Source organism: Danio aesculapii, chromosome 6 (genome assembly GCF_903798145.1).
Source record: "Danio aesculapii chromosome 6, fDanAes4.1, whole genome shotgun sequence".
Taxonomy (NCBI): Eukaryota; Metazoa; Chordata; class Actinopteri; order Cypriniformes; family Danionidae; genus Danio; species Danio aesculapii.
The window spans coordinates 13,139,770-13,167,421 of record NC_079440.1 but is presented as its reverse complement, the minus strand read 5'-3'; the positions used below and the strand labels follow the sequence as shown (position 1 = coordinate 13,167,421).

General features: G+C 35.1%; 1 protein-coding gene across 1 annotated transcript in view; it reads left to right on the top strand.

The window, feature by feature from the left end:
- dnah9l (dynein, axonemal, heavy polypeptide 9 like) overlaps positions 1-27,652 on the top strand; it is a 147,399-nt gene that overhangs the window by 116,909 nt on the left and 2,838 nt on the right. Inside the window, exons 66-82 of the mRNA XM_056459340.1 lie at positions 2,591-2,826; positions 5,652-5,774; positions 5,922-6,126; positions 6,528-6,692; positions 9,268-9,408; positions 9,700-9,870; positions 11,548-11,670; positions 12,443-12,636; positions 15,639-15,787; positions 16,464-16,591; positions 16,671-16,898; positions 20,332-20,523; positions 20,676-20,810; positions 22,524-22,766; positions 24,660-24,842; positions 24,935-25,050; positions 26,501-26,613. Of these exons, the coding sequence (XP_056315315.1) occupies positions 2,591-2,826; positions 5,652-5,774; positions 5,922-6,126; positions 6,528-6,692; positions 9,268-9,408; positions 9,700-9,870; positions 11,548-11,670; positions 12,443-12,636; positions 15,639-15,787; positions 16,464-16,591; positions 16,671-16,898; positions 20,332-20,523; positions 20,676-20,810; positions 22,524-22,766; positions 24,660-24,842; positions 24,935-25,050; positions 26,501-26,613 (2,845 nt within the window). The remainder of the gene's footprint in view (positions 1-2,590; positions 2,827-5,651; positions 5,775-5,921; positions 6,127-6,527; positions 6,693-9,267; positions 9,409-9,699; positions 9,871-11,547; positions 11,671-12,442; positions 12,637-15,638; positions 15,788-16,463; positions 16,592-16,670; positions 16,899-20,331; positions 20,524-20,675; positions 20,811-22,523; positions 22,767-24,659; positions 24,843-24,934; positions 25,051-26,500; positions 26,614-27,652) is intronic.

The following is a 27,652-nucleotide window of genomic DNA, read 5'->3' as shown; positions in this document are numbered from 1 at the left end:
TAAGTCAGCAATAGGCCACTGCCTGAGCTGGTGTATTTGCATACAGTGATCTGGTTGGCTGATGCTTCCATTGGCGCTTGAAAAGTTGAGCAAGTCCCAACTTCTGCAGCGAGCAACGCTCTGAAGCGGCGCCAACGGATCCACAATGCTGGTGTTGTCACCCATTTAAAGTGAATGGGAAGTGTTGAAGCTGACGCCTCGTGTGAATGGGGCGTTATACTTAACCTGATCTAATATTGACAAACTAAAAATAATTGGTAAGCTCTAAGTGTGTACTTTTCATATATGACCATTGTTTTGCAGGAAATATAATATTTTGATAATAATTTATTATTTGTAACAAGAGAAGGTAACGATAAGCCAATAAACACATTTACAATCAAGTTTTTATGGTAATAATCCAAGCAAAATCTATTTTCTAGTATTTGTACCAAAATATTTAAGATTTAATTGAAATTTAATATGAAGTAGTGGTAACCAAGTGTCCTTGATTAATCATCAATTAGTCAAAAATGTAGTATTTGTTGGTATAGCAGCTTACAGAAACCTAATATTTGTGATGTCAGTTTCAAATTTGGAACTTCATAAGACCTCAGGCTTTTATTTTATACAATTTTAGGGTGAGCCAAATTTTAATTTCTAGCATTTTTTAAAATATAAAATATACAGTTAAGCCCGAAATTATTCATACCCCTGGCAAATTCTGACTGCCACTTATTATTCAAAGGTAAATAAAAGCGGAGATTTTTTTCCAAACAATGATACCTCTTGTACAAAAAACTTGCTGGTTGAATACAAGTTACTTTAAGTTGTAATTTGCCAGGGGTATGAATAGTTTCATGCTTGACTTTATATTGTTGTTTTTTTTTACAATAAACTTAAACAGCTATAATTTTTTTTATAAATTTCATTTATTAAACTGTGCAAGAAAATGTAAAGTCCCTTCTTTAATACAAGAATAGAATAAGGATTATATTCAAAAGCGTTTCAGAATTATGTTAATTTGAATTTAAACTTTTGCTGGTCTACCGTAAAGAATGAGCAGTTAAAGGCACAGTTCACCTCCAAATGAAAGTTTAGAATTCCTTTTTTTATGTTATAAACATAAACATAAACTTTTTTCTAATGGTATAAACAGCAGCCATTGACGTCCGCGGAAGAAAAAGAAACTAATTTGGAAGTCAGTTGGTACCTGTTTGCAACATTCTTCAAAATAGAATAAACCAACAAGTTTGCAAGAAGTGGTGTAAAAATGGATGGACTTTTCATTTTTGTTCTTTAATTTTGTTCTGTTGTTTTTGTTCAGTTTCTTTAAAGGGCACCTATGGGGAAAAACTTTTCAAGCTGTTTGGACAGACATATGTGTAGGTATAGTGTATAGACCGTCATATTGGGGTGATATAAACACACCCAGTCCTTTTATTTTCAGTTTAACAACATAAAAACAGTTTACCAATTGGAGCGGTTTTCAGACCGATCGCAACTTGACGTAGGAGTGCGGTCCCCTTGCCCACCGAATTGATTGACAGCTGCATATTAACATGTCTCCGTAGTAACCCATATAATCATATCAACAAGACAGGATGTGCGCAAAGCAACCGTGAATAAAAGGTCTGTTCAGATTACTAGGATCATCAATTATCCTCAAATGTGATCAAGAATGACAAGTTTTTTTACAAGTTTAAAATGTTTTAAAACAGTGCACGTGTGTAATGAATTACGGCGATTTACTTCAGATTTACTTTATCACCACAGCCGCGTGTCAGAACAATTATAAAAGAAGACGCTTCAATTCTGGATTGTGGACGTTAAATCAGGTTTATATTGTTCGTTAACATAACAGATATCCATACAGCAGTGGAGATTAACCTGTATCCTGTCACGTTTGCAAGCAAAAACAGTGCAAAGCAAAACGTGCACGCTGTCTGTGTGTGTTTGTCCGCGCAGTGTGTGTGTGTGTATCTGTGTGTGTGCATGAACTTTGTAACAACATTGTGTGTGACTCATCGTTGCAACTCCACAACAAATACATCAAATACTCATTGGTAAAGTTCTTACTGTAGTATTTCTCACAAACGTGACGTGAGATCTGCTTCCTTCATGTCTGTCTGTTGTCTGAGGTAGCAGAGGGTGGAGGCACACTGACAGGCACGTGGAAACGGTCGGCGTGAAGAACTAGCCTTAAAGGCACAATTCACAAAAACCGCTACCTGATGGTCAGAGCTATAAAATAGAAACTTCTGAAAGGTCTAATAAATAATCTGATGCGTGTTTTGAGCTGAAACTTTACAGACACATTCTGGAGACACAAAAGACTTATATTAAATCTGGAAAAATGGGTAACCTAGGTGCCCTTTACCTAAATATTATTTTGTGTTAAATATACACAAATATGTATTTTTATTTTTACATTTTATTGATTTTTTTTTTTGTTGTTGTTGTGAAATGAGTATCAATGCTTAATAACAGTTATAGGTTTGCTGTCAGATCCATCCTTTACTACCAGCTTGTAATCTTTCTTGAGGAATGAAGTAGAAATAGAACGGTCATAAGCTCTGTTTTTCTCTTTCTGTTTCCCGGTGACTTTCAGGTGTCCATTCCTATGTCTGAGGGCTCAGATCCCATCTCCATGTTAACAGATGATGCTACTATTGCTAAGTGGAATAACGAGGGTTTGCCGGGTGATAAGATTTCCACTCAGAACGCCACTATACTGACCAACTGCGAGCGCTGGCCTCTGCTCATTGACCCCCAGCTGCAGGGCATTAAATGGCTCAAGAGTCGCTACGGCAATAGCCTGAAAGTCATTAACCTTAGTCAAAAGGGGTGAGTGGTTCATAAACTTTTAGCAGAAGTTATATCACATGGGGTTCTTATAAACAAAAGTGATTGGCTGTGTATGAAACCGCCTACTACTCAGTAGGTACTGCAGTTGAATTTAAACGTACTAGTCGGCCGTTAGAAAAGTAAGTTCTATACAGTATGAATGTAAAAAAGTATGAATGGAATTCGGACATACTACATCCGCCATTTAGCAATGGTCACATGACCTACCTGCGTCAGTTGCGTTGCTTCACTCCCATTCATAAATTATCTCGCGGGGCATCATGGGATAGCGCAGCATGCATGGGATGCGCACGTCAGAATCTCAAAATGTTATCAAAGTCAATGGCTTCAAGTTTCCAACATTCTTTAAAAGAAGAAAGAAACTCAGTCAGGTCTGGGTTTTCTCCAGTTTTTTTTAAGCAAGGCTGTCTAAACTCAGTCCTGGAGCTCCAACCCTACTCAAACACACCCGAACCAGCTAATCAAGCTCTTAGTAGATAAACTAGAACATTGGTGTCAAAAGCCGTGGTCATACTGCACTTTACACCCCATAGACTTCCATTCATACGCATGTGACTGCACCAGACCGGAAATGCAAGCTTGTGCGATAAGATTCGCAGTTCGCTACATTGCAAAGTTTAAGCTTGTTAAACTGTGGCCTGCTAAATCGCTTCACGTGACTGCGTGAGACCAATCGAATATCAAAACATGACCTCTTTGTACAGAAATTTTAATTATAGACCAATCGCTCACTTTTTTTAATTGTTTAATTGTTTGTTTAATCCCGCCCCTTTTTGCAGCACCATGCGACTTTTTCCATAAGACACCATACAAATTTTGCATGCTCAAACTGTAGTGTAACCATGGCAAAGCTCAGTTCCTGGGGGTTCAGAGATCTGCACAGTTTACTTCCAGCCCTAATTAAACACACCTGATCAAACTAATTGAGTCCTTCTGGCTTGTTTGAAACCTACAGGCAAGTGTGTAGGGCTGCGGCCCTTTAGGAACTGAGTTTGACACCACTGTACTAAAAACTTCCTAGCAGGTGTGTTGAAGCAAGTAAGAGGACATTGGCCCTCCAGGACCAAGTTTGGACACCCCTGCTTTAAAGGGGAATCACTGCAAAAAAAAATGCTTTTCTTACTTTGTCTTTTTGTTTAGTTTTTGTCTTTTTTCTTGTCCAAATATCAAACAATTCCTAAATCAAGAAGCATTTTCTAGACAAGCAAAAAAATATATATATTTTTTGTAAAATATAATGTGCCAAAATTAGGTGAGTTTTCCTTAAAATTATATTGCTTAACACCCAACCACCAACTTATCCAGCAAGTTTTTACGCAGTGGATGCCCTTCCAGCCACAACCCATCTCTGGGAAACATCCACACACATACACTATGGACAATTTAGCTAACCCAATTCACCTGTACCGCATGTCTTTGGACTGTGGGGGAAACCAAAGCTTCCAGAGGAAACCCACGCGAATGCAGCGAGAACATGCAAACTCCACACAGAAACGCCAACTGACCCAGCCGAGGCTCGAACCAGTGACCTTCTTGCTGTGAGGCCACAGCACTACCTACTGCGCCACTGCTTCGCCTAAGTATGGTATATTATTTCCTAAAACAAAACAGTATTTTTTTGCTTGTCTAGAAAATGCTTTTTGATTCAGGAATTTTTAGATATTTGGACTAGAAACAAGACAAACAATCAAAAAAAAAGCATTTTTTGCAGTGATGAAACATAATGTTTCCCTCTTGCAATAAGCTATTTAAAAAATGATGACAATGGATGTTGGTACAGTAGGTTTACATTTATTGCAGCCACTTGAAAGTGTTAGTTCACCCAAAAATAAAAATTACGCTATTACTGCATGTGCCCTACTGCATGTCCTAAGGAGCCAGTTTATACAAATAAATGGATAGAATATTTTTTAAAAATGATCATGTGACCTTTACATACATCAAGTGAAAGGTGAAAAAACACTGTTTTTATAACATTTGTGCAAAATATTTCCTTTCAAATATTCCTCATGTGAGTGTTAAAGTGATGCAGTATATGCAAGTTTTTGCAAAAGTACCATTAGGCATATTTTTAATAAGCAATTTCCATTTGTGTAGTTTGAAGGGTAAAAGAAACACAGCTTTTGTGTTCTAAAATGTGCAGCACAAACACCTAAAATCTTAGAAAATGTACTCAAAATGTTTAGTACTTATCGCAGTATAATTATTTTGAACCAAATAAGCCTGGTAGATAAAATACCAAGCCTATCATAAATCATTTCCTTTAAATATATTATATACTGTAAAAAATATCTGTGAATGAACAGTTTCTGTGTTTTGTGATTTACAAGTGTTTTCTGTTTATTTACAGTTGCAAATTGCATTATGGGACAATGATTTCTGCTCTGTCGACTTTTGATGTCGAAACTTCAACTCTACAGATTAACAAAGTGACTTTTATTGACATTTTAGTAATTTGAAGTAATATAATATATAAGAAATAATATATAGAGAAATAAGTCTGTAAAATAACAGAAGATGTACTGGCAGTTTATTACAAGGTTTTTGTACCTTAATATACAACACCTGCCAAGATGATATAGCATTTTAAACTATAAAAACTATTAATAAATGTCACATTTTTAAACAATTTTAAGGTTAAAAGCTGCAAGAAAGATCCCATAATGCATCTGGAATGCAATTTGAAAACTGCTAATTTATGGTTATTTTTTTCCAGTGTATATGAGGATATAATGCCGGTTTATGTTGTCTTAAAGACAGTCACTAGGGTCATGATGAATTAGTTGTGTGTGGTCATTGTGCAGGTACGTGGATGTGATCGAGCAGGCTGTGGTCTCAGGAGAGCCTGTATTGATTGAGAATCTGGAAGAGACAATTGAACCAGTTATTGATCCGCTGCTGGGCCGACACACCATAAAGAAGGGCAGGTCAGCCACCACAATACATCCATAATGCAGAATCACACACAACATGCTACTAAATATACTCTCAAAACATTTAATCAAAAGTGTCAATATAGCAAAAAAACAGCAGAAGAATAAATAGTTCACCCTTGTCTTACCTCCTCTCTGCAGATGCATTAAAGTGGGGGATAAGGAGTGTTATTTCCATCCGGACTTTCGGCTGATTCTCCACACAAAGCTGGCCAACCCACACTATAAACCTGAGATCCAGGCTCAGACCACCCTCATCAACTTTACTGTTACGCGGGATGGTCTGGAGGACCAGCTGCTGGCCGAGGTGGTCAACCTAGAGAGACCAGACCTCGAATATCTGAAGGTGGGTGTACATACAGTTGAAGTCAGAATAATTAGCCCCCCCCTGTATATTATTTTCCTCAATTTCTGTTTAACAGAAAGCAGATTTTTTCCAATATAACAGTGCTTTGTTCTGTAGACAATCAAAAAATAATGCTTAAGGAGGCTAATAATATTGAAAAAAAAATTCAAACTGTTTTCATTCTAGCAAAAATAACACAAATAAGGCTTTCTCCAGAAGAAAAATATTGTATGAAATACTGGGAGAAATGTCTTGCTCTGTTAAACATCATTTGGGAAATACTCGAAAAAGAAAACAAAAATCCCTAATCATTTTGACTTCAACTGTACATGTTTTATTAGGCCTGAACATCCTTTTGTCTGAACCGCTATTGATCTGTGTGTGTTTGTGTGCATCCGCAGTCGGAGCTGACTAAACAGCAGAACACATTTAAGATTGAGTTAAAACAGCTTGAGGATGAGTTACTGACCCGTCTCTCTGCGGCTGAGAGTAACTTCCTTGGAGACAACGTTCTGGTGGAGAAACTGGAGAGCACTAAACACACAGCCGCCGAGATTGAGATGAAGGTTTGTCTGTTTTTAAACATACTGGAAACTAATATGGCAACAAAAACAATGTGGAAATAAAGATTTCTTATTTCTCCAGCATTTCGTATGCATACTTTTGTCACTGACCCACATAAAGCTCTGTTCCAGCTATACTTTGAGCATGCACCTTCTCAGAATAGGAGCAGAAACTGCAGACATTTCGCTGCTTTTTTAATACTCGTTTTGTTGGGAATCTCCAGAATAGATTACACTCCTGTTCAGATGTTTGTGCTCAGTAAGATTAATGTTTTCAATTATATGCATCTGTTTTTTGCTGATAATCTGATATTCAACAAAGAATCCTGAGAGAAAGGTTTCCAGTTGAATCATGTTTTCACCAAATTAACAAAATTAGAATTTTTGTAAATACATTTTTGGTTTTCAGTTATTAATTTTTTTACATTTTATAGCCAAATTTCAAAACTGTCTCAAGCATTGTTGGACATGTGTTATAAATAAAATCATTAACAAATACCTCAGGCCTAATTTTACAAGTGGCTGTTTTAGTAAATTGCAATAATTTTTTTTCATTCATACATTTTTTAAAACATAGGAACGTTATGCACTTTATCACTGAAAACCACGTCCTCTTGTGCGACACTATATGCTAATTTTAAATCTGCAATTTCACAGAAAACTTTAATGAGTTAAAAGAAGATTTTTTAACACATTTCTAAACATAATAGTTATAATAACTCATTTCTAATAACTGATTTATTTTATCTTTTATCTATTTTATACAGCTTAAAGTGACATTTAAAGGCTTAACTAGGTTAATTAGGTTAACTGGTTAGGGTAATTAGGCAAGTTATTGTATGATGATGTTTGTTCTGTAGACTATCAAAAAAAAATAGCTTAAAGGGGCTAATAATTTTGACTTTAAAATGGTTCATAAAAAAGTAAAAACTTTAATTCAATTTAACTTTAATTTAATTTTAGCCGAAATAAAACAAATAAGACTTTCTTCAGAAGAAAAATATTATCAGACATACTGTGAAAATTACCTTGCTCTGTTAAACATAATTTGGGAAATATTTAAAAAATAAAAAATTCAAAGGGGGGCTAATAATACTGACTTTAACTGTATGTACCCCATGTCTTGAAAAAAAATCCAAACAAAATTAATTCTGTCAGAATTTCGTCAAAATACCTCCAACTTTAAATTATATGTATACGTTTTCCACCTCACCTGATTTATATCAGCGCATTACCTTGGTAAACAATAATGACCCAAATATTTACAGAACGCTTCAATTTCATTACTTGCAAACTAAATTAACACGCACAAAAATAAAGCAATGTTTACATATCAGAGTCGTTAATTTCCAGACTCCTGTGCAATCTGTCGGACAGTGGTCTTCGACAGTGGTGATATTTTCAACAGTACTGACAGTGTGTGGACGACCACTCCACGCCACACAACATGCTGATCCAGTGATAAATACGTACATCATTACAAATAAATACGCCATCGTTACATCATCGCCAAGGGAGTTAAATAAAAGGATTATTATTATGCAGATTGCGCTGTTATTCCTGCACGAAATTCAGTCATTCTTATTCCTGTAGTACGATAAGCACTCTTATTTTTGTATGATATGTTATTGCTTTTTTTTTTGAGACACGGTGTATGATATATATATATATATATATATATATATATATATATATATATATATATATATATATATATATATATATATATATATATATATATATCATATATATAAATATAATATATATATATATATATATATATATATATATATATATATATAAATATATATTCAATATTTAAAAAAAGATAAAGAAACACACACACACACACACACACACACACACACAGTTGAAGTCAGAATTATTAGCCCTCCTTTGAAGTTTCTTTATCTTTTTTTAAATATTTCCCAAACGATGTCTAACAGAGCAAGGACATTTTCACAGTATGTCAGATAATATTTTTTTCTGGAGAAAGTCTTATTTGTCTTATTTTGGCTAGAATAAAAGCAGTTTTTAAATTTTTTGCAAAATATTAATTACTGTCATCATTGCAAAGAGAAAATAAATCAGTTATTAGAAATTAGTTATTAAAACTATTATGTTTAGAAATGTGCTGAAAAATCTGGTCTCTGTTAAACAGAAATTGGGGAAAAAAATAAACAGTGGGGCTAATAATTCAGGGGGCTAATCATTCTGACTTCAACTGTATATATTTATAGACGGTGTAAATACAGTATATATAGACAGAGAGAGATACTCTAAATACTCTCTTTTCTATGAATTTAATATTTCACAATATTTAGTTTTTAAATAATATTTGGCCAATAAGTGAATCCTTGGTGAGACTTTCCTGACAAATAAATAAAACCCATTTTTGAGTGGTAGAGCCTTCATTTTTTGAGCATTGCTCTTTGGCCTTTTGGACACAGCAATTAATGTTGTTCTTTTTTTAACTTTCTTTAGAACAATTGGCAAGCTAGAGATTTTCGCTTTCTTACACTCTTTTAGTTGTCATTTGTTGTATGTTCGTCTGATTCAGCTTTTTGTGCTTTTGTAGGTGTTGGAAGCGAAGGTTAATGAGGTGAAGATTAACGAGGCTCGTGAACACTACCGGCCCGTGGCTGTCAGAGCATCCCTCCTATACTTCATCATCAATGACCTTAACAAGATCAACCCCATGTACCAGTTCTCCCTCAAGGTGCGGCCTTGTTTGTGTGTGTGTGTGTTTGAATTCTGTAGGACAGGTGTTCAGGTCCTCCTGCACTTATTTAAAGCTGAGGTCTGTTAATTGTGCGCCACCAAACAGAATTAATTCAAACTAAAATAATTAGTGCCCCATCTGTTAGGATTAGATTAGCAGCCCTGTCCACAAACTTAATTTGTGTTGCTGTGTTGGCCTTTTTGAGATGTCTTGAGCTATTAAGGGAAGTCACATCATTTTGTAGTTTTACTAATTTTCTTCTGTGTGTGTGTTATCTTTTTTGTGCAGGCATTTAATGTTGTGTTCCATAAAGCCGTGCAGAATGCTGACGCCTCTGCAGATGTAAAGATTCGTGTGAACACACTGATAGATTGCATCACCTTCTCTACATTTAATTACATCAACAGAGGCTTATTTGAGAGAGACAAGCTTACCTTCGCTGCTCAGCTTACTTTTCAGGTAAACCATACACACATATCACACACACATTATAGGGTTAGTTCACCCCAAAGTTTTAATTCTGTAATTATTTAATTAGCCTTACGAGTGATTTTTTTTTTTTGTCTTTCTCAATTGCCAACATACATTTTTATCAATATCAAAGATACTGAACAGTTGGTAATAACAAAACAAGTTTTTATTCATTCATTCATTCATTCATTCATTCATTCATTCATTCATTTTCTTTTCGGCTTAGTCCCTTTAATAATCCGGGGTTGCCACAGCAGAATGAACCGCCAACTTATCCAGCATATGTTTTACGCATCGGATGCCCTTCCAGCTGCAACCCATCTCAGGGAAACATCCATACACACTCATTCACAACGGACAATTTAGTCTACCCAATTCACCTGTACCGCATGTCTTTGGACTGTGGGGGAAACCGGAGCACCCGGAGGAAACCCATGCGAACGTAGGGAGAACATGCAAACTCCACACAGAAACGCCAACTGACCCAGCCGAGGCTCGAACCAGCAACCTAATTGCTGTGAGGCGACAGCACTACCTACTGCGCCACTGCGTTGGCCAAACTAGTTTTTAATATACATAAATTGACCATTTAAAAAATGAAAGGCATTTTCCATGTAAAAAAACATTATTAACAAGTGCAAAGTGGCAAAATGACAAGTGACACTTACTTTAAAGGTGCTGCATGTTTTTGACTCTTCTAAAGCATAAAAATACCATAATGTGTATTGTGTGTACATGAGGTGTTCCTGAGTTGATCAATGTTAGTTTTCTGATGCAAAAAAAAAGAAGCTATTTCTAAAATAGAAATTTCATTTGTTGGTTAGGACAAACACTCTTTTTAAAATGGAAAATATTTCTTCTATTATGTGCCGTTGCTTTTAGTTAGAACATGGTTTAAATCAGCCTTTAGGCTCAATAGTCAGGCACACTGCTGTTGGTGGTGTCTGGAAACCTGCACTTGTGTTTGTTTTGAACCAGGTGTGCAATACCTAATTCAACCACTGGGTGTCAAGCTTACATACTGCACCTTTAAGTGTCAGCGATTATGAACAAAACAAATCCAGAGGTAGTTCAGTGTAACATGGTGAAAAATACAGAGCAGTGCAATGTGAGGAAGGGCACTGTCTATATTCCATCAGCTGACTAAATGTTTGCTTGTAGCGTTTGACATTTCCACTCATCACAACTCCAAATATGTCATTACACAGCAAACAAAACGAATGCATGCTTTTATGCCCAATCATTTTTTGAAAACTCGGTGTTCCCTCAACTTTTCTTTTCTTGAAACTGACATCCTCACCCATTCAAACCCATTCAAATGCTTACTGCGGTGAAGAGTGTTGCCCTGAAATGGTGGTGGTTCGGGATTGAATTATCTCCAGTCTTTAGTCCAGACTTTGGGAAGCCTTTGTCTATATGAATACACACCTTTTTTGTCCATTTTTTTTAGGTTATTGACTTTTTTGAATAACTGTCTTGAACTGAAAGTGACGCATCTGGTGTGTGATCCAAATGAAGTTGTTGTAAACATGATGAAACACAGTGCTGCTCTTCATTGGTTACATTGAAAGCACAAACATTGTGGCATGATATGCAACAATGAACTCTCATCATTTTCTTTTGTTTGTTTTTCCTGACTTTTTGTGATCTGTGCATATGTATCAGTTGTTATTAATGAAAAAGGAGGTTGACCCTCGGGAACTGGACTTCCTGCTGCGCTTCAACATTGACCACAGTTATGTCAGCCCTCTCGATTTCCTTTCTAACTCGGTCTGGAGTGCTGTTAAAGTAAGTGTGACTTTAGAAACATACACACAATCAAACTCACAATCCTACCCTTCTCATCTAGTGTAATCAAATCCAACAGTGTAGTGTAATTTCACTTAAATTATACAAATATTCCATGATTAAAGAGATAGTTCAACCCAAAATGGAAATTCTTTCATCATTTACTCATCCTACACTTGTTCCAAACCTGCCAGGCTGCTCTTACCATAAAACATATTTTGTTGGAATGTGGAAGTTTTAATACCATTAGACAAAAATCAGGAAGAATCTATAATTATTTATCAAAAATGTAACAAAAAAATCATATTTAACTTATATATTAATATATTTCTGTGTGAATTTTATATATTTATATTTTAGATATTTGTCTAAGTAACTTTTTATTGTAATTCAAATTTGTTTTATTATGTAATATTTTATGTATATCCATTTTGCCATGAAATAGCCATAAGTTACTGATGTGGCAATAAATAAATGCTCCAAACCTGTTCTGAGTTTCTTTCTTCTGTTGAACACAAAAGAAAATATTTGGAAGAATAAAAAACAGCCATTGACTTCCATTGTATTTTTTGTCTCTAATATTGATGTCAATTTTTTTTCCTTCTAACATTTTCAATAGAAAGAAATTAATAAAAGTTTAGAACCACTTGTGTGAATAAATAGAGGACATGTTCGTTTTTGGATGAGCTATCCCTTTAAGTTACGATAGATAAGTTGTGATGGATAATTTTAAAGATTATCAGCTGAAACACACCTGAATATTGTTCTGTAGACAATGAGCTTCACTGATGAGTTTCGTGGTCTGGACCGGGACATCGAGGGTTCTCCAAAACGCTGGAAGAAAATGGTGGAGTCAGAGTGTCCAGAGAAAGAGAAACTCCCTCAGGAATGGAAAAGCAAGAGTTCACTCCAGAAACTCATCCTTCTTAGGGCTCTGCGACCTGACCGCATGACGTACGCTGTTCGGTAAGTATTATTTATATGTATCATACATTTAGTAAAGCCATTCTGGGCTTGATTTAGCATTTACAGTAGTAGTCTTTTTATGTTATCAATTGTAGAACCACTGCCAGACAGATAAAATGAACCTTATTATGAATGTTGAAATTAAAATGTCTGATAAAAATTGCAATGTTTATTAATTGAATTGCTTTCACTTTTACCATTTTCATAAGTCAATAATTTATTATACCCTTCATACCCTTATATAGTCCATGTCAGATGTAGAAAGCCAAATGTGGTGGTACCTGAAACCATAGTGCACATGTTCAATCATAATGCACTGCAATAGTTAATGGCTGTATCTTTATTTGCTCCCTTTCAGCATGATGTCATGAAACATTATGGGGAAAACTTTAATAATCATGCTAAACAAATTATGTTGTTTTCTGTAAGTGAAACTGGACCAAAAAAAACAGTCATAAGTGTCGATTTTACATCATGAGCTGAATAAGCTTTAAAAATCAGTTTTTGTCCTAATCCTTTGCAGTGGCAAATGGCAAAATGTCTATTTTAGAAACAGTTTCTCTTTGCGTGAGGTCGCGGCAAAACAACTACAAAGACATGTGTCATCTCAGGTACAGATTATGTGCTTTATTCAGTGTTAAATGCTACCAGTGTGAGTTTCAATGCCATTAAATGTGACATTCATTGCCACACTACTGAATGCAGCAACAGATAGTTCAGGTCAGATCTTGAAATTAACTAGCAAACAGTTTGAAAACAAAAGCCAGTGACTCAGTGCAAACCAACAACAATAGCACTCAGCCTAAGATGTACATTTAAAGGGCACCTATGGTGAAAAATCTACTTTTCAAGCTGTTTGGACAGACGTGTGTTGGTATAGTGTATAGACAGTCATATTAGGGTGATATAAACACACCCAGTCCTTTTTTTCAATTTAACTACATAAAAGCGGTGGACCAATTGAAGTGGTTTTGAGACCGACCGCAACATGACATAGGAGTGTGATTCCCCCGCCCACCAATATTGATTGACAGGCACGCATTGCCATATCCTCAGTTTGTTGTTTCACGTCCACCATTTTCAGCGTGTGAGTCAAAGCAATGTCACCAAAGGAACACCCTTGCTCTATTATTGGATGTAAGGCTCATAGGGCTCAACACAAGAACCTTCATCGTCCTCCTGCAAATGAGCAACAGAGATTTTACATTTAGCGGCCATTTGAGCTGAACACACAGTGAATGCAACGTACCGAGATTCAGACCATTAAAAACAGCTGATCCACAAAGTCTTTCAGCACTTTCTCCATAAACACTTAATTGATCTTGGCTGGCAGATCAACATTCACCACATGATCGCTCTCATCGGCACCATTGTTTGTAACTTTAGGTGGGTTTGCAAACCTGTGTACTTTTCATTGTGTCTTCCTTAAACTTCAGCCGTTTGCATTTCCCACGGTCACAGAAGCTCCCTATCATTTCAACAAGGTGCGGCTGTACAGTGTGAGTGCGTTGCCTTGCATGCGCGTCCTTCCATTGAAAATAACGAACTTGCCTTAGTTATAGCCTCAGTCAAAGTTAATCCAGTGTGCATGATTATTAGTCTCGGCATGCAGAAAAACTGTTGTTATTTTTAATAATAATTTTTCAGGGTTTTCACCTTTATTAGAAAGGACAGTTAAGAGTATTGACAGGAAAGCATGGGGAGCAGAGAGAGGGGAAGGATCGGCATAGGACCACAAGGCGGAATCGAACTCGGGTCGCCGTGAGCACCGGAGTGCATGTGTCGACACACTAACCACTACACCACTGGCACAGACGCAGAAAAATGGTGTCGAGAAGCCTTTATGATCAGTTAACCGTGACTAATTTAAGCGCGGTTAATAGTGAAACCGGTTAATCATTACATCCCTGTACGGATGACGCATGCATCATTACATAGTGGCTGTAAAACTATACAAAGACACAAATGATTTTGTAACTACCACTCTGACACATTCTGGCACATTAGGAATATTGATTTAGTCGTACATGTATGGCTGAAAGCTGGTCCTCTCACTCATGTTGCTTCTCTGTCTCCCTGTTTGTTGCCATACACAAAGCAGGGGGGCTCTTGGCTCCACCCCCTTGTTAAGTTGGACGGGAAGTAAAAACTGATTTTCATGTGAAGCAACACACCCCTAAAACAATGACCTGTGTACACGCCCCAAAAAAAGACACTTTTGAACACATTATAATAAAAAATCTGAATTGTGTTTAATATTTTCTTTAATATTTAATGTTAAACAGTTTATATTTCACCCATACAATTTTGCTGGGTGTGCAGTGGCTGATATAAACGAATGGCTAATATTTTAATGTTGCGTTGTGTTTGTTACAGACAGCAAAATGGCTTGTCGCATGTAGTTAATACATGGTCTGAGGGTTAAAAAAAAATCCAAATTTTCAGAAAATTGCCTTTAAAGTTGTCCAAAATTAAGTTCTTAGAAATGTTTATTAGAATGTTTTCATATATCCACAGTAGTAAATTTACAAAATGTCTTCATGGAGCATGATCTTTACTTAATATTGATTTATAATCAATAAAAGATAAAAGAAAAATCTATCATTTTGTTCATGCAATGTATTTTTGGCTATTGCCAAAATTATAATTGTGCATACTCATGGTTCAGAGTCTCATATAAGAAGTGCAAGAAGTTTTATGCTTACCAGAAAAATAACACTATTTCGATAGTCCATTTGAGTATTTGTAGACTGTCTGCTTAATATCTGTTGATACTGCTTCTTCAACAGACATTTAACTGACTATAAGAAACTTTGCAAGTACATGTCAACTTACACTAACCCTAACCCCAACCTAACAGTCTACTTATAATCTAATGAGAATTAGTCGGCATGTAGATGCAATGTAACTTAAATTCAACAAATAGACCATCAAAATAAAGTGTGGCCAAAAATTCTTAGTTCCCATAAGGATTAAAAATATATGTTTATGTGTGTATGTAGGAACTTTGTGGAAGAGAAACTTGGTGTGCAGTACACAGAGGGCAGGAAGATAGAGTTTGCACGTTCGTTCAAAGAGTGTGGTCCTGCTTCCCCTGTATTCTTCATCCTGTCCCCTGGAGTGGACCCACTAAAAGATGTTGAGTCCCTGGGTAAAAAATCATATTATTTCTTTTACTGCTTGCAAGACTCTTATTGTTTAGTTTATCAAAGAATCTATGGGCCGGGACACACAAAGCCGATGCCAAACAACTAGCACCGACGATAACCAATGTGTTGTCAGCTCACGTCTGGTCCCGTTTGGACCAAAAAGCTGTTCATGAACACACCAAAATGGACGGCAGCTGACTGAAACAAGAGCGCGTGTTTTGTGCCAGCATAAGAGGATGAGTATTTCTGTGGGGGGGCATAAGTTGAAAACACAAATGAAAAACGAAAGATGAAACGTTCTCGGACAAAGCATAAACAAAACAGTGTTTAGTACCATTGTCACGGTATTTGTCTTTCACTGCAGAGGGATTTGCTTGATTTGCTTGTGCAAATATGTTTGATAATCTGTATCGTTTGAAAATATTTTAGAAAAGTAGACAATTTACTCCTACTTTTTGGCTTGAATCAGTTATTTTGGTTTCGTCACTTCAGTTTTTGTTCTCGTGCCAAATCGATCCGACAACCAACTAGCCAGACCGACGGCCCAACGAATCCCAGCAGCCAACCTTCGGCTTGGTGTGTCCTGGCCTTATGTCATCAACAGGCCTCCTTGTTTGGAAAAAAACTCTTGATTTAAATGGACTTTAAATTATGCCTGACATTTTCATATGCGTTTAGGTAAAAAACTTGGCTTTACTATAGACCTGGGGAAGCTTCATAATGTGTCTCTAGGGCAGGGCCAGGAATCAGTGGCTGAACTTGCCATGGAAAAGGCCTCGAGAGAAGGCCACTGGGTCATTTTACAGGTGTGTTTTTGATGTTTGCTACTTGTAAAGCGTGTATTGTGTTATTTTATTTATATTTAGCTAAATGTGTTTCTTCTAGAACATTCACCTGGTGGCAAAGTGGCTGGGAAATCTAGAGAAGCTTCTGGAATGTTGTTGTGAAGACAGTCATCAAGACTACAGGGTGTTCATGAGCGCTGAACCCTCACCCACCCCGCAGGAGCACATCATTCCACAGGGAATTCTGGAAAATTCCATCAAGATCACTAACGAGCCTCCCACAGGCATGCTGGCCAACCTGCACGCTGCTCTGGACAACTTTGATCAGGTGAAAGAAATGGGCTATTTTTATCAAGCTGTTCTTGTGGTATCACCCACTCCTTTAGTTTGCTACCAGAGAACTGCTTCATAAAATGAGTTTAGCAAATAAGATGCATAATCACATCATTTGGATTTTGCATAATGCTGATTAACAGATCAAATCAGTATTAAATATTCTTGTTGCAATAAATTGCTGAAGCTTTTTTGACCTAAGCTGCAAAACGGTTACTTTAACAGGGCCAGGGGTTAAAACAAAAAATTCTTAGTGTATTGCTTTATTGTAAATAAATGTTCTGAGTAAGTACACGTTTTAAATTTAAATTAAATTGTAAAAGGATGATAAAGTACAGTACAACAGGTAGCACTTTACAATAAACCATTTTGATGGATGTAAACAAAAACAATGGTCCCAATGCATTTCCTGCGTTACATTTTTAATTTCTATAGCTGCCTGAGAATCCAAAAAGCCACATATTGATAAATAATGTTATTATAGCCATCTTAACATGAAGTTATGATTGAATTGCCTCTTGTTACAGTTATGAAATAGTTTGATAACATGCAGGAAATCTTCATGGGCCAATGACATCACCACATTGAAATGGTCTATAAAGTCTCATTAGTTAACATTAGTTATTGCATTAAAATCAACAGTCAGTAATAAGCACATTTATTAGTTACTATGCTAATGTTAGTTAAATAAAACATAAAAAAATGAATTTTAATAAAATGATTATGACTTTTTAAATGTCTTATTGGGCATTAAAAAATACGGCTGTCAGATGATTTAAAAAATTAACTAATTAATCACACTTTTTTGTAATTAATCATGATTAATCATGAAACGTCATATTTATTACAGAAATAAAAACACTGGCATATAAGTGCCATTTGAATTTCAAAACAATCAATGCCAATAACAAACAAAAAGGATTTCCATGTTGGATTGTTAGTGGACTACAAAAAAATCCAAAATACATGCATTTTAGAAATGGGAAATGGAAAATTATTATATAAGTATTGAATACAAACAATTGTACTCATTGTAAAGTTATATTGCGAGTTGAGAACATGAATTATAAAGTAGAAACAATTTTGCTTAGTCCTCCTTAACATTTAGCCAGTTGCTAAGACAGTCCAGTCTATTGACATTATCGGGGAACAATACTCCCGCTTTTATGATTAAGATAATACTGATTAAGAGTCTACCATGTAAGCAGCGATTTTTGATTACCTTAAAGGACCCCCCGAGTCCCAAAATGCTGCGTTTTTCTTTCCTTTCGCCGGGGCATGAACAATATATTGCTGAATGAGAGTTAACTGCTGAACTGCAGTTAAAGTTGAAAGATTAATAATGGAACACCAAAAATTGCATGAAACTCTGGAGGAAATGCTGGATAGCCTGGTGATGCGACATCAATTGTTTTATACTGAAACTTTCTTTCTAAAAGCGCTTCCTTGGTCTTATCCATACTTCTTTGCACGTAAACACACATCGGCCACAACAGGAAATTAAAAAAACTGCAACTGTGTCAATTGTGTTAATTTTTAAAACACGTTAAATATTTCAAATTAATCGCGTGCGTTAATGCTCTAATTTTGACAGCACTACTAAGACATTAACATCACCTAAGATTAATAATTGCTTTTGTTGTGTCATTACATTGACTTTAATTAAATGAACTGATGTTAACAAAAGGAACCTTACTGTTTAGATTTAATGAACAAAAGGCCTATAAATAGTCAGAGATTTTCAATGTCATTGGCCAGATTAACATGTGAAAATGTTCAATTAAAAATAAATCATCCTATTAAGTCTTCAAGTGAAGTGAGCCATACTCAAAATTGGTCCTCTGCTTTTAACCCATCCAAGTGCACACACACTGTGAGCATACACCCAGAGCAGTGGGCAGCTATTGCTTTGAGTGCCTGGGGAGCAATTAGGGGCACCTTGCTTAGGGGAACCTCAGGTATAGAAGAAGGAGAGAGTGCAGCTCATTCACTTTCACACCTTCAATTTTCCTCTGCCAGGGCTGGGAATCAAACCAGCAACCTTTGGGGTTACAAGTCCAACTCGCTAACCATTAGGCCATAACTGCCTATCAAGCGTTTGCTGCTGTGATGAACATCAATGCAATTACAATACATGTATGTAAATACTGCAAATCTGAAAATCCTTATTAGGCACTTTAAAAGTTTAAATAATAAATACACTATAAAAAATGGAGGATTCCACACAGTTCATTTGTGTTGTGCCAGCACATATCCTTTAAGTGAACTTAACAAATTTAAGTGCATTGAACATAAAGCAATTGTGTTGTCACTGCTGATTTTAAAGAAGTAGTTTGAACAAGCAGCAAAACCATTTTCAGTGTATTTATAGTATTTTGAAGTGACCAGGATATCAATATTGTGCATGTTTATTATCACAATATATTGTATTACTGAATATTGAAATATGTCTATTAAACGGATAGATCACCTAAAAATGAACATTCTGTCATCATTTACTCTCCCTTTACTTGTTTAAACCTTTATGAGTTTTTTCTTCTGTTGAACACAAAAAAAGATATTTTGAAGAAACTTGAAAATCTGTAATCATTAAATACCATAGTATTTGTTTTTCCTATGGACGTTTTCACCTTTCTTCAAATCATCTTCTTTTGCAATAATAATAATAGCAAAAAGCTTTTATGTAGCGCCTTTAAAAGTAGCATCTCAAGGCACTTTACAGACAAAATGTGTAGCAGTAAAACAATAACATGTATTAAAAACATAATAATAACAGTAATAGATCTAAAAAATCATATTAAAGTCAAATAAAATCAAATAAAAGCTACCCTAAAAAGTAAGTTTTAAGAGATGATTTAAAAATGCTCAAGGATTCTGCATTGCAAATATCAGAGGGTAAAGAGTTCCACATTTTAGGTGCCTATGAAGAGAATGCCTGCTCTCCTATAGATTTTAGCCGCAATGACTGAGCAGTTAAAAGACCAGCATCAGATGAGCGTAAAGCACGTCTAGGGGTGTATGGGATTAAAAGCTCTGATAAATAAACCATTCAAGGCCTTTCAAAGCACGAGGATTTTAAAATTTTGGATTTTTTGTCTTCAACAGAAGAAAGAAACATATTCATTTTTATAACCACTTGAGGGACAGTAAATAACAAGTAAGCGTTTATTTTTGGGTGAACTATCCCTTCAATAGATTGAGCTCAGTCAGTGTGGAAAAATGTAAACTTAAACGTAAAATTAAATAGATAAAATAAAAGATAGAATTTTTCTATGATTTTCCTGTGATTGAAATTCTAACATAATTTGACAAACTTCAGACTTCTCAATGATGATGGTTTTTGCGTCTGTGTTAGTTTAATTGGAATGAGAAAAAATGAACTACAGAAACTCTTTAAATCAACTGCAAACATGTCTGTTCATGTGTAGGACATTCTGGACCAGTGTTCCCGTGAGCAGGAGTTTAAGACCATCCTGTTCTCGCTGTGCTATTTTCACGCCTGTGTGGCCAAAAGACGCAAATTTGGACCGCAGGGCTGGAACAGGAAGTACCCGTTCAACACCGGAGATCTCACCATATCAGTCAATGTGCTCTACAACTACCTAGAAGCAAACTCACAGGTGTGCAATTAAGCACAGGACAAACACTGAGCTTCCTCTGAGGGATAAAGACAACTCTTAAAACCAAACTTCATTTCAGTCTCAAGAGGCGTTTTTTGCCTCACTAGGAACATTGTGATCTGTCTGTATTTAATGCAGAGCAGTGTAAACAGACTTCTTTTATCCAGGTGCCGTGGGAAGACCTTCGCTACCTGTTTGGTGAGATCATGTATGGAGGCCACATTACAGATGACTGGGACAGGAGACTGTGCAGAACTTACCTGGAGGAGTACATGCAGCCTAACCAGGTGTGAACACACACACACAGACTCAACATTGTAATACCTGTGTCATACCCATATAATTATACAAATGTGTGTCCTCATAAACTACTAAAACCAGTACACACACACAGGTTCCATATGTTTCCATTGTTTTTATATTGAGTCAGATCAGACTCTAAAATAATACATTGACGAAATAACATTCATACATGCACAGCACAATTCACATTTACTAAATATAATTTGTAAATTCAAAACACAATTCATAAATACAACACACAATTTGTGAATTCACAAGTAAAAATCATAATAATAAATATAAAAATAAATATTTTCGCCAAATAAATTGAAATTGTGTATATTATAAATTGTGTTTTGAATTTAAAAATTGGATTTTTAATTACACTTTTTAAATGTATTATTTTTGAGACCGATCTGGCTTCATATTTATATATTTATATATTTACAAACTGTATTTTCTATGACCCCAGCCTCACACCCTATCACCCCTCCCGACCTCAGATTTCTGATAACTCCTATCGGCTGCATTATTGACCTAGACACTTTATTCTCTTTAACAGCTTTAACATCTATATATTTTAGCTTTTATAAAAACTAATATTTTAGAACAATATTTAAAATGATCCTCAAAGGAACAGGAATTGATCAGGCGAAAAGTGATCATCCAACACATGCAATGTCATCCATAGCTTTCAAATCCCTAAATGTTGCTTTAAATAGAATAAAATGATTTTTAAAAATGTTAGACAATACACATGAAATAAAACATTCTTATATTGCCAGAATTTTTATAGCCTTAAAGGAGGGCGTGACCAGGAAAGTTTGAGAACCACTGATGTAGACTAAAGATACATTCACACCCACAACTATAAATGTATATTCATAACTATAGCATCAACACCAGTGCATACTATTCTTTTCTTTATTATATACAGTTGAAGTCAGAATTATTAGCCCCCCTTTGAATATTTTTTCTTTTTTAAATATTTCCCAAATTATGTTTAACATGGCAGGGAAATTTTCACAGTATGTCTGATAATATTTTTTTCGTCTGGAGAAAGTCTTATTTGTTTTATTTCGGCTAGAATAAAAGCAGCTTTTAATTTTTAAAAAAATATTTTAAGGCCCTTTAAGCAATTTTTTTCTCGATAGTCTAATAATTCTGACTTCAACTGCACATATAGTGCCTTTCTGTTTTATTACTTTAACTGTTTTGTAACTTTATGATTGTCTTTACTGTCTATACATTGTAAAAAAATATCTTTTTATTTATTTGATATTTTCCCCCATTTATTTATGCTTTTGAATTGCTTTATGGAACCTTGACAGTTCTTCCAACAAATTTTAACCTTGACAAATCCGAAAAGGTGACTTTTATTAACATTTTTAAATAGTTTAAAGTAATATATTGCCTGGGTTGTTGTTGTATATTGCAGTACAACAACCTTGTTATATACTGCCAGTACATTTTCTTACAGACTTATTTCTCTTTATATTATTTCTTATACATTCTATTATTTCAAACTATGGCGTCAATAGACGTCACTTTGTTAAACCGTAGAGTTGAATTTTCAACATCAAAAGACAACAGAGCAGAGATTAAGCTCCCATAATGCAATTTACAACCGTAAATAAACAGCTATAGACACTTATATAATACGGAAACTGTTAATGAACAGATATTTTGCTTTAACACGTTTCCCTTTGCATTTGCAGTTCGACAGGAAGATGTCATTGGCCCCAGGATTTATTGTACCTTCTAACCTGGATTACCAGGGTTACCATGCATACATAGACGAGATGCTGCCCCACGAAAGCCCAGTGCATTATGGTCTACATCCAAACGCAGAGATTGAGTTTCTCACAGTGATGTCTGACAGCCTCTTCCACACTCTTCTGGAGCTTCAGTCCAGAGACTCCAGCATGGGGGAAGGAGCTTCGCAGACCACTGAAGAGAAGGTCTGTTTCTCACTGCACATCTGCATTTGGTGATTTTCATAAATGTATAAAATATACAGTTGAAGTCAATATGATTCGCCATCCAGTGAATTTTTGTTTTCTTTTTTAAATATTTCCCAAATGATGTTTAACAGCAGACATTTTTCACAGTATGTCTGATAATATTTTTTCTTCTGGAGAAAGTCTTATTTGTTCTATTTCAGCTAGACTAAAATCAGTTTTTAATTTTTTAAGAAACCATTTTAAGGTCGAAATTATTAGCTCCATTAAGTCAAATGTTTTTTGACTGACAGAACAAACCACTGTTATCCAATGACTTGCCTAATTACCCTAACTTGCTTAATTAATCTAGTTAAGCCTTTAAATGCCACTTTAAACTGAATACTAGCATCTTGAAAAATGTCTAGTCGAAATATTATTTACTGTCATCATGACAAAGATAAAAGAAATCAGTTATTAGAAATGAGTTATTAAAACTGTTATGTTTAGAAATTTGTTGAAAAAAAAATCTTCTCTCCATTAAACTGAAACTAGGGAAAAATTACAGTTGGCTAATAATTCTGACTTTAGATGTATGTATCACAGACGTGTGATAAATGACAATTATTTTATGCATTGGTCATCTAAATTTGACAAATCAGATGGGACCCATCTACCTTTATACCCACCTCCCCAGTAAATACTGTTCTGCAATTGGCTAAAAATAAATACTAATGGCGGGAGGCAAGACGAGAGGAAAATGACAACAGCAAATCAGAATCTCTGCTACAGTTTTTACTCATTTGTAGTGTTTTAAAGACTAATTGTTTGCATCTTGCACCTAGTCTGAATTTGAAGTAATTAGTTCAGGGGATATATATATATATATATATATATATATATATATAGTGTGTGTTTGTGTGTTTGTGTGTTTGTGTGTGTGTGTGTGTGTGTGTGTGTGTGTGTGTGTGTGTGTGTGTGTGTGTGTGTGTGTGTGTGTTTGTGGTGGAATTTTTATTCTTGCAAATAGCATTAAATAAAAAATAATAATAAACAAAATAAATACAAATACAGAAAAACAAACAAACAAACCATATACATTTATCCACATATACCTTCACTCAACCCACATCTAAGTTTTTTAAATCATTAAAGAATGCAGTAAATTGTTGCCATTTTTCAAAAAACTGTTCTCCCCTACCTCTGATATTATATTGTGTGTGTGTGTTTTTAAATATTAAATATTAATAGAAATAAAAAATTTAAAAATAATAATAAATAATATTCTTTATATAAATATTTGATATTGGCCACACAATTTAAGATTCTTTTTTTTTTTTATCAGATTAAACGTTTAGCAGTTTAATAGTGACCTAAGTAATATTTAATAGGTTCATAGCCCACTTTGTACCTCAATGTCGGTACAGATCCACTTACCATCACCAGATGGTGCCATTAACTCGGTTTAGTGCTCTTGTGTCCACAGAATAGAATTTTTCCTGTAATTTAGCAGGCTCTTGATTCCACGTGAAAAATAACTGCTAGTCGGTCAACAGTTCAAACTGTTAAATCAGACATTAAATCGTTTAAAGGCCTTAAAATATTAAGTCCAGTTGAATTGAGTAGCTTAATATACTTTCACATATTATACATCGCTAAAAATAGTTGATCACTTTCTCTTTCCTTCGGCTTAATCCCTGCTTTATAATAGTTTTAATTAACTATGAAATATATTTTTATACATTTGCAATATCATCTAAACTTACGAAACATTCAGGTATTCAATTTACGCAAATTACAGGGGAGCTTGGAAAATACGGAAGAATCACATCTATGGATATCATAAGAAATATCGTTATCGCATATTTCCCCAGTGTCGCGCAGCCCTAGTTTAAAGCATTATTCCTGTTTCAGGTGAAGACGATCCTGGATGACATCCTGGAGAAACTGCCGGAGGAGTACAACATGTCTGACATCACATCTAAAACAGCGGAGCGCTCGCCCTTCATTCTGGTGTGTTTCCAGGAGTGTGAGCGAATGAACATGCTGATCAATGAAATAAGACGCTCACTTAAAGAGCTGGATCTTGGGCTCAAGGTGTGCTTTTATTCGATTTTTTTTATGTCAGTGGTTGTTTCGAAATATCGCTGATTTCATATTGATGTGCTTGGTCTTGTTTGTTCTGTCAGGGAGAGTTGGCGATTTCCTCCGAGATGGAGCAGATACAGACAGCTCTGTTTTTTGATAATGTTCCTGATACCTGGGCTAGACTGGCCTACCCCTCTATATACAGCCTGGGACAGTGGTAAGAAGGGGGTTTGATATACTACTATAGTGTCAGGGATTATATGGCATTTTTGTCATTTGTATTTATTTTTGGACTAACAAAAAGTACTCAATAACATCAGCTCCAACACGGATACAATGTTTTCATAGGCATTAAATATCACACATTTTGAATAAGTATTCTTCTGTATAATTCTACATAGTTGTCCCATTTTTTCTGGTGTACTGTAGCGCTGTTTAACAATTAATCCTGACTAATAATTGTGCACAAATTGTTACCATACTGGTGTTTAGTAGCTGTGTGAATGACACTGAGCACCTTCTATACACTGATACACTTTTCTGCTTGTGGGAAAAGTTGTTTGTGATGAGCATTGGTTCATTTCTCATCACCACCTGCATATGGCTGTATTAACGTGTCTATCTGTGTTACAAAAGACATGGAGATATTATTAATTTAAAATACTGACATATTACATCTTTAAATTAATGAAATATGGTAGTTTACTGTAAAAATGAGAAATTACTTTTACGGTTTGTACCGTATTTTTACAGTAAAATAATGGCAAACCTAAAGCTGCCGTTTTTTACCGTAAATTATATGGATTTATTTTTTACAGTGTGGTCCAAAAATAAATTCAGCTCTGCAGAAACTTCCTGTCAGAAGAAAGGTGTTAAAACTGAACAGACAGTCTTATGCTTTTATTGTTGTGTAGAAAAAGAGAACGTATGTCTGGGGCGCAGCCAATCGAGGACTGGACAATGATTGACAAATGACGCATTTCACTGAACTCCGCCTGTTAATATCAGTTGCCTTTATAAGTTGAAGTCAGGAAATGGAAACTGTTGCGTTTCTCCTTAATGTAACTTTTGCATTGCATTGAGGATAACAGAATTCTGTGAATGGAATTATTCATTTGTATCGTTACAATTTTTGACATTGAAGTAAAACCTCTCCTGACCTTTTTTCTTGAACACGCATGGAATTTATTCAATATTCCAGCACACATAAATGCATATTCACTTAAACAAATATTTTTCATATTTTATTATGTATGAACATTTCTGATACATGTATATAGATGGATGTGTGTGTATTTATGAGTACATAATAGAAATGCACAGTACGCAAAATGATGTAAATGCAAACCTTTATCTGTGACTAGTCATGATTATTCGTTTAACAGTGCTAGTGTGGCTGTCTGCATTATTTTTAATATTATTAGATTATACAATAAACATTCTCTTTATTATCATCACAATGTTGTTGCTGCTGTAAGTGGGCAACTTGATAATTTCTGGAACCTTATTTTAACTGAGCTATTTCATGATCCTTATGTCTGTGTATGTGATGTCTCTCTCTCTCTCTCACTGTGTGTGTGTGTGTGTGTGTGTGTGTGTGTGTGTGTGTGTGTGTGTGTGTGTGTGTGTGTGTGTGTGTGTGTGTGTGTGTGTGTGTGTCCAATCAGGTATAATGATGTGTTGCTGCGCTGTAGAGAGCTGGACAGCTGGACTCATGATCTGTCTCTGCCGAGTGTGGTCTGGATCTCTGGTTTATTTAACCCTCAGTCTTTTCTAACAGGTACTCTTACACACACACACACACACACACACACACACACACACACACACAGATTGTTTTTGAAATATATATCTTTTTTAATACAGTGCTCAGCATATATGAGTACACCCCCACACATCTCTCATTTAAATGAATATTTTCTATAGGATGCTTTACAATATTATATTTGTGCATATACATTAGATAAGTCAGTACTGAAGCTAATATAACAAAGTAACTTACGATAATGGTCCAAAAATGTGTAGCCCAAATTTATATGTAAGGGAAAAATATTAAATAACATTTTCAAAAAGAGCAAAAATCAAGAGAAACAAAAAAATATATACAATTTTGTTTAAAATTAATTGTATATTTTTTTGTGATCTTTCAATTTATAAATATATTCTGTAACTAAAATATTATTTTGATAAATATATCTGTTTAATAAATCTGTTTTGTTCAAATGCACCAAATATATGACCCATATTCACTGAGAAATGGAGACAATTGGGGTGTAGTCAATTATGCTGAGCACTGTACTTATCAAGGCTGCATTTTTTTGTTGAAAAATACCTTAAAAAGACAGAAATATACAGTATAAAGTTATCTATTAAATTATCTAAATCATATATTTATAATATTCTCATATTATCAGATTATATTATATTTTATATGATATTGTTTGTATTTAGCCATCACGTCAGTCATGAGTGTCAATTGGTCTTTCAGAAATCAAGTAACATTTCTTCTTCTTATTTAAGCAGCAAAATGTCAGTTTTTATAACTGTAAAATAATGTTTCTAAATTAAATAATTATTATATGAATTATTAATCAAATAAAATTTATTTTTATATTTAAATCAGTGGTAAAAAACAAACAAACACCCTTTTAAATCTACCTCTGTGGCTACCAGATCTGCCTCTTTTCACCAGAAATCATGCGGGTTTCAACTTTGTATTCACGACCCGGAACACATACCCCTGCCCAAGCCTTTGGGTGGAACCATGGTGGACAATTAGTATATAGAAATGCCTTTGAGTGGAACAGTGCGGTCTGCTT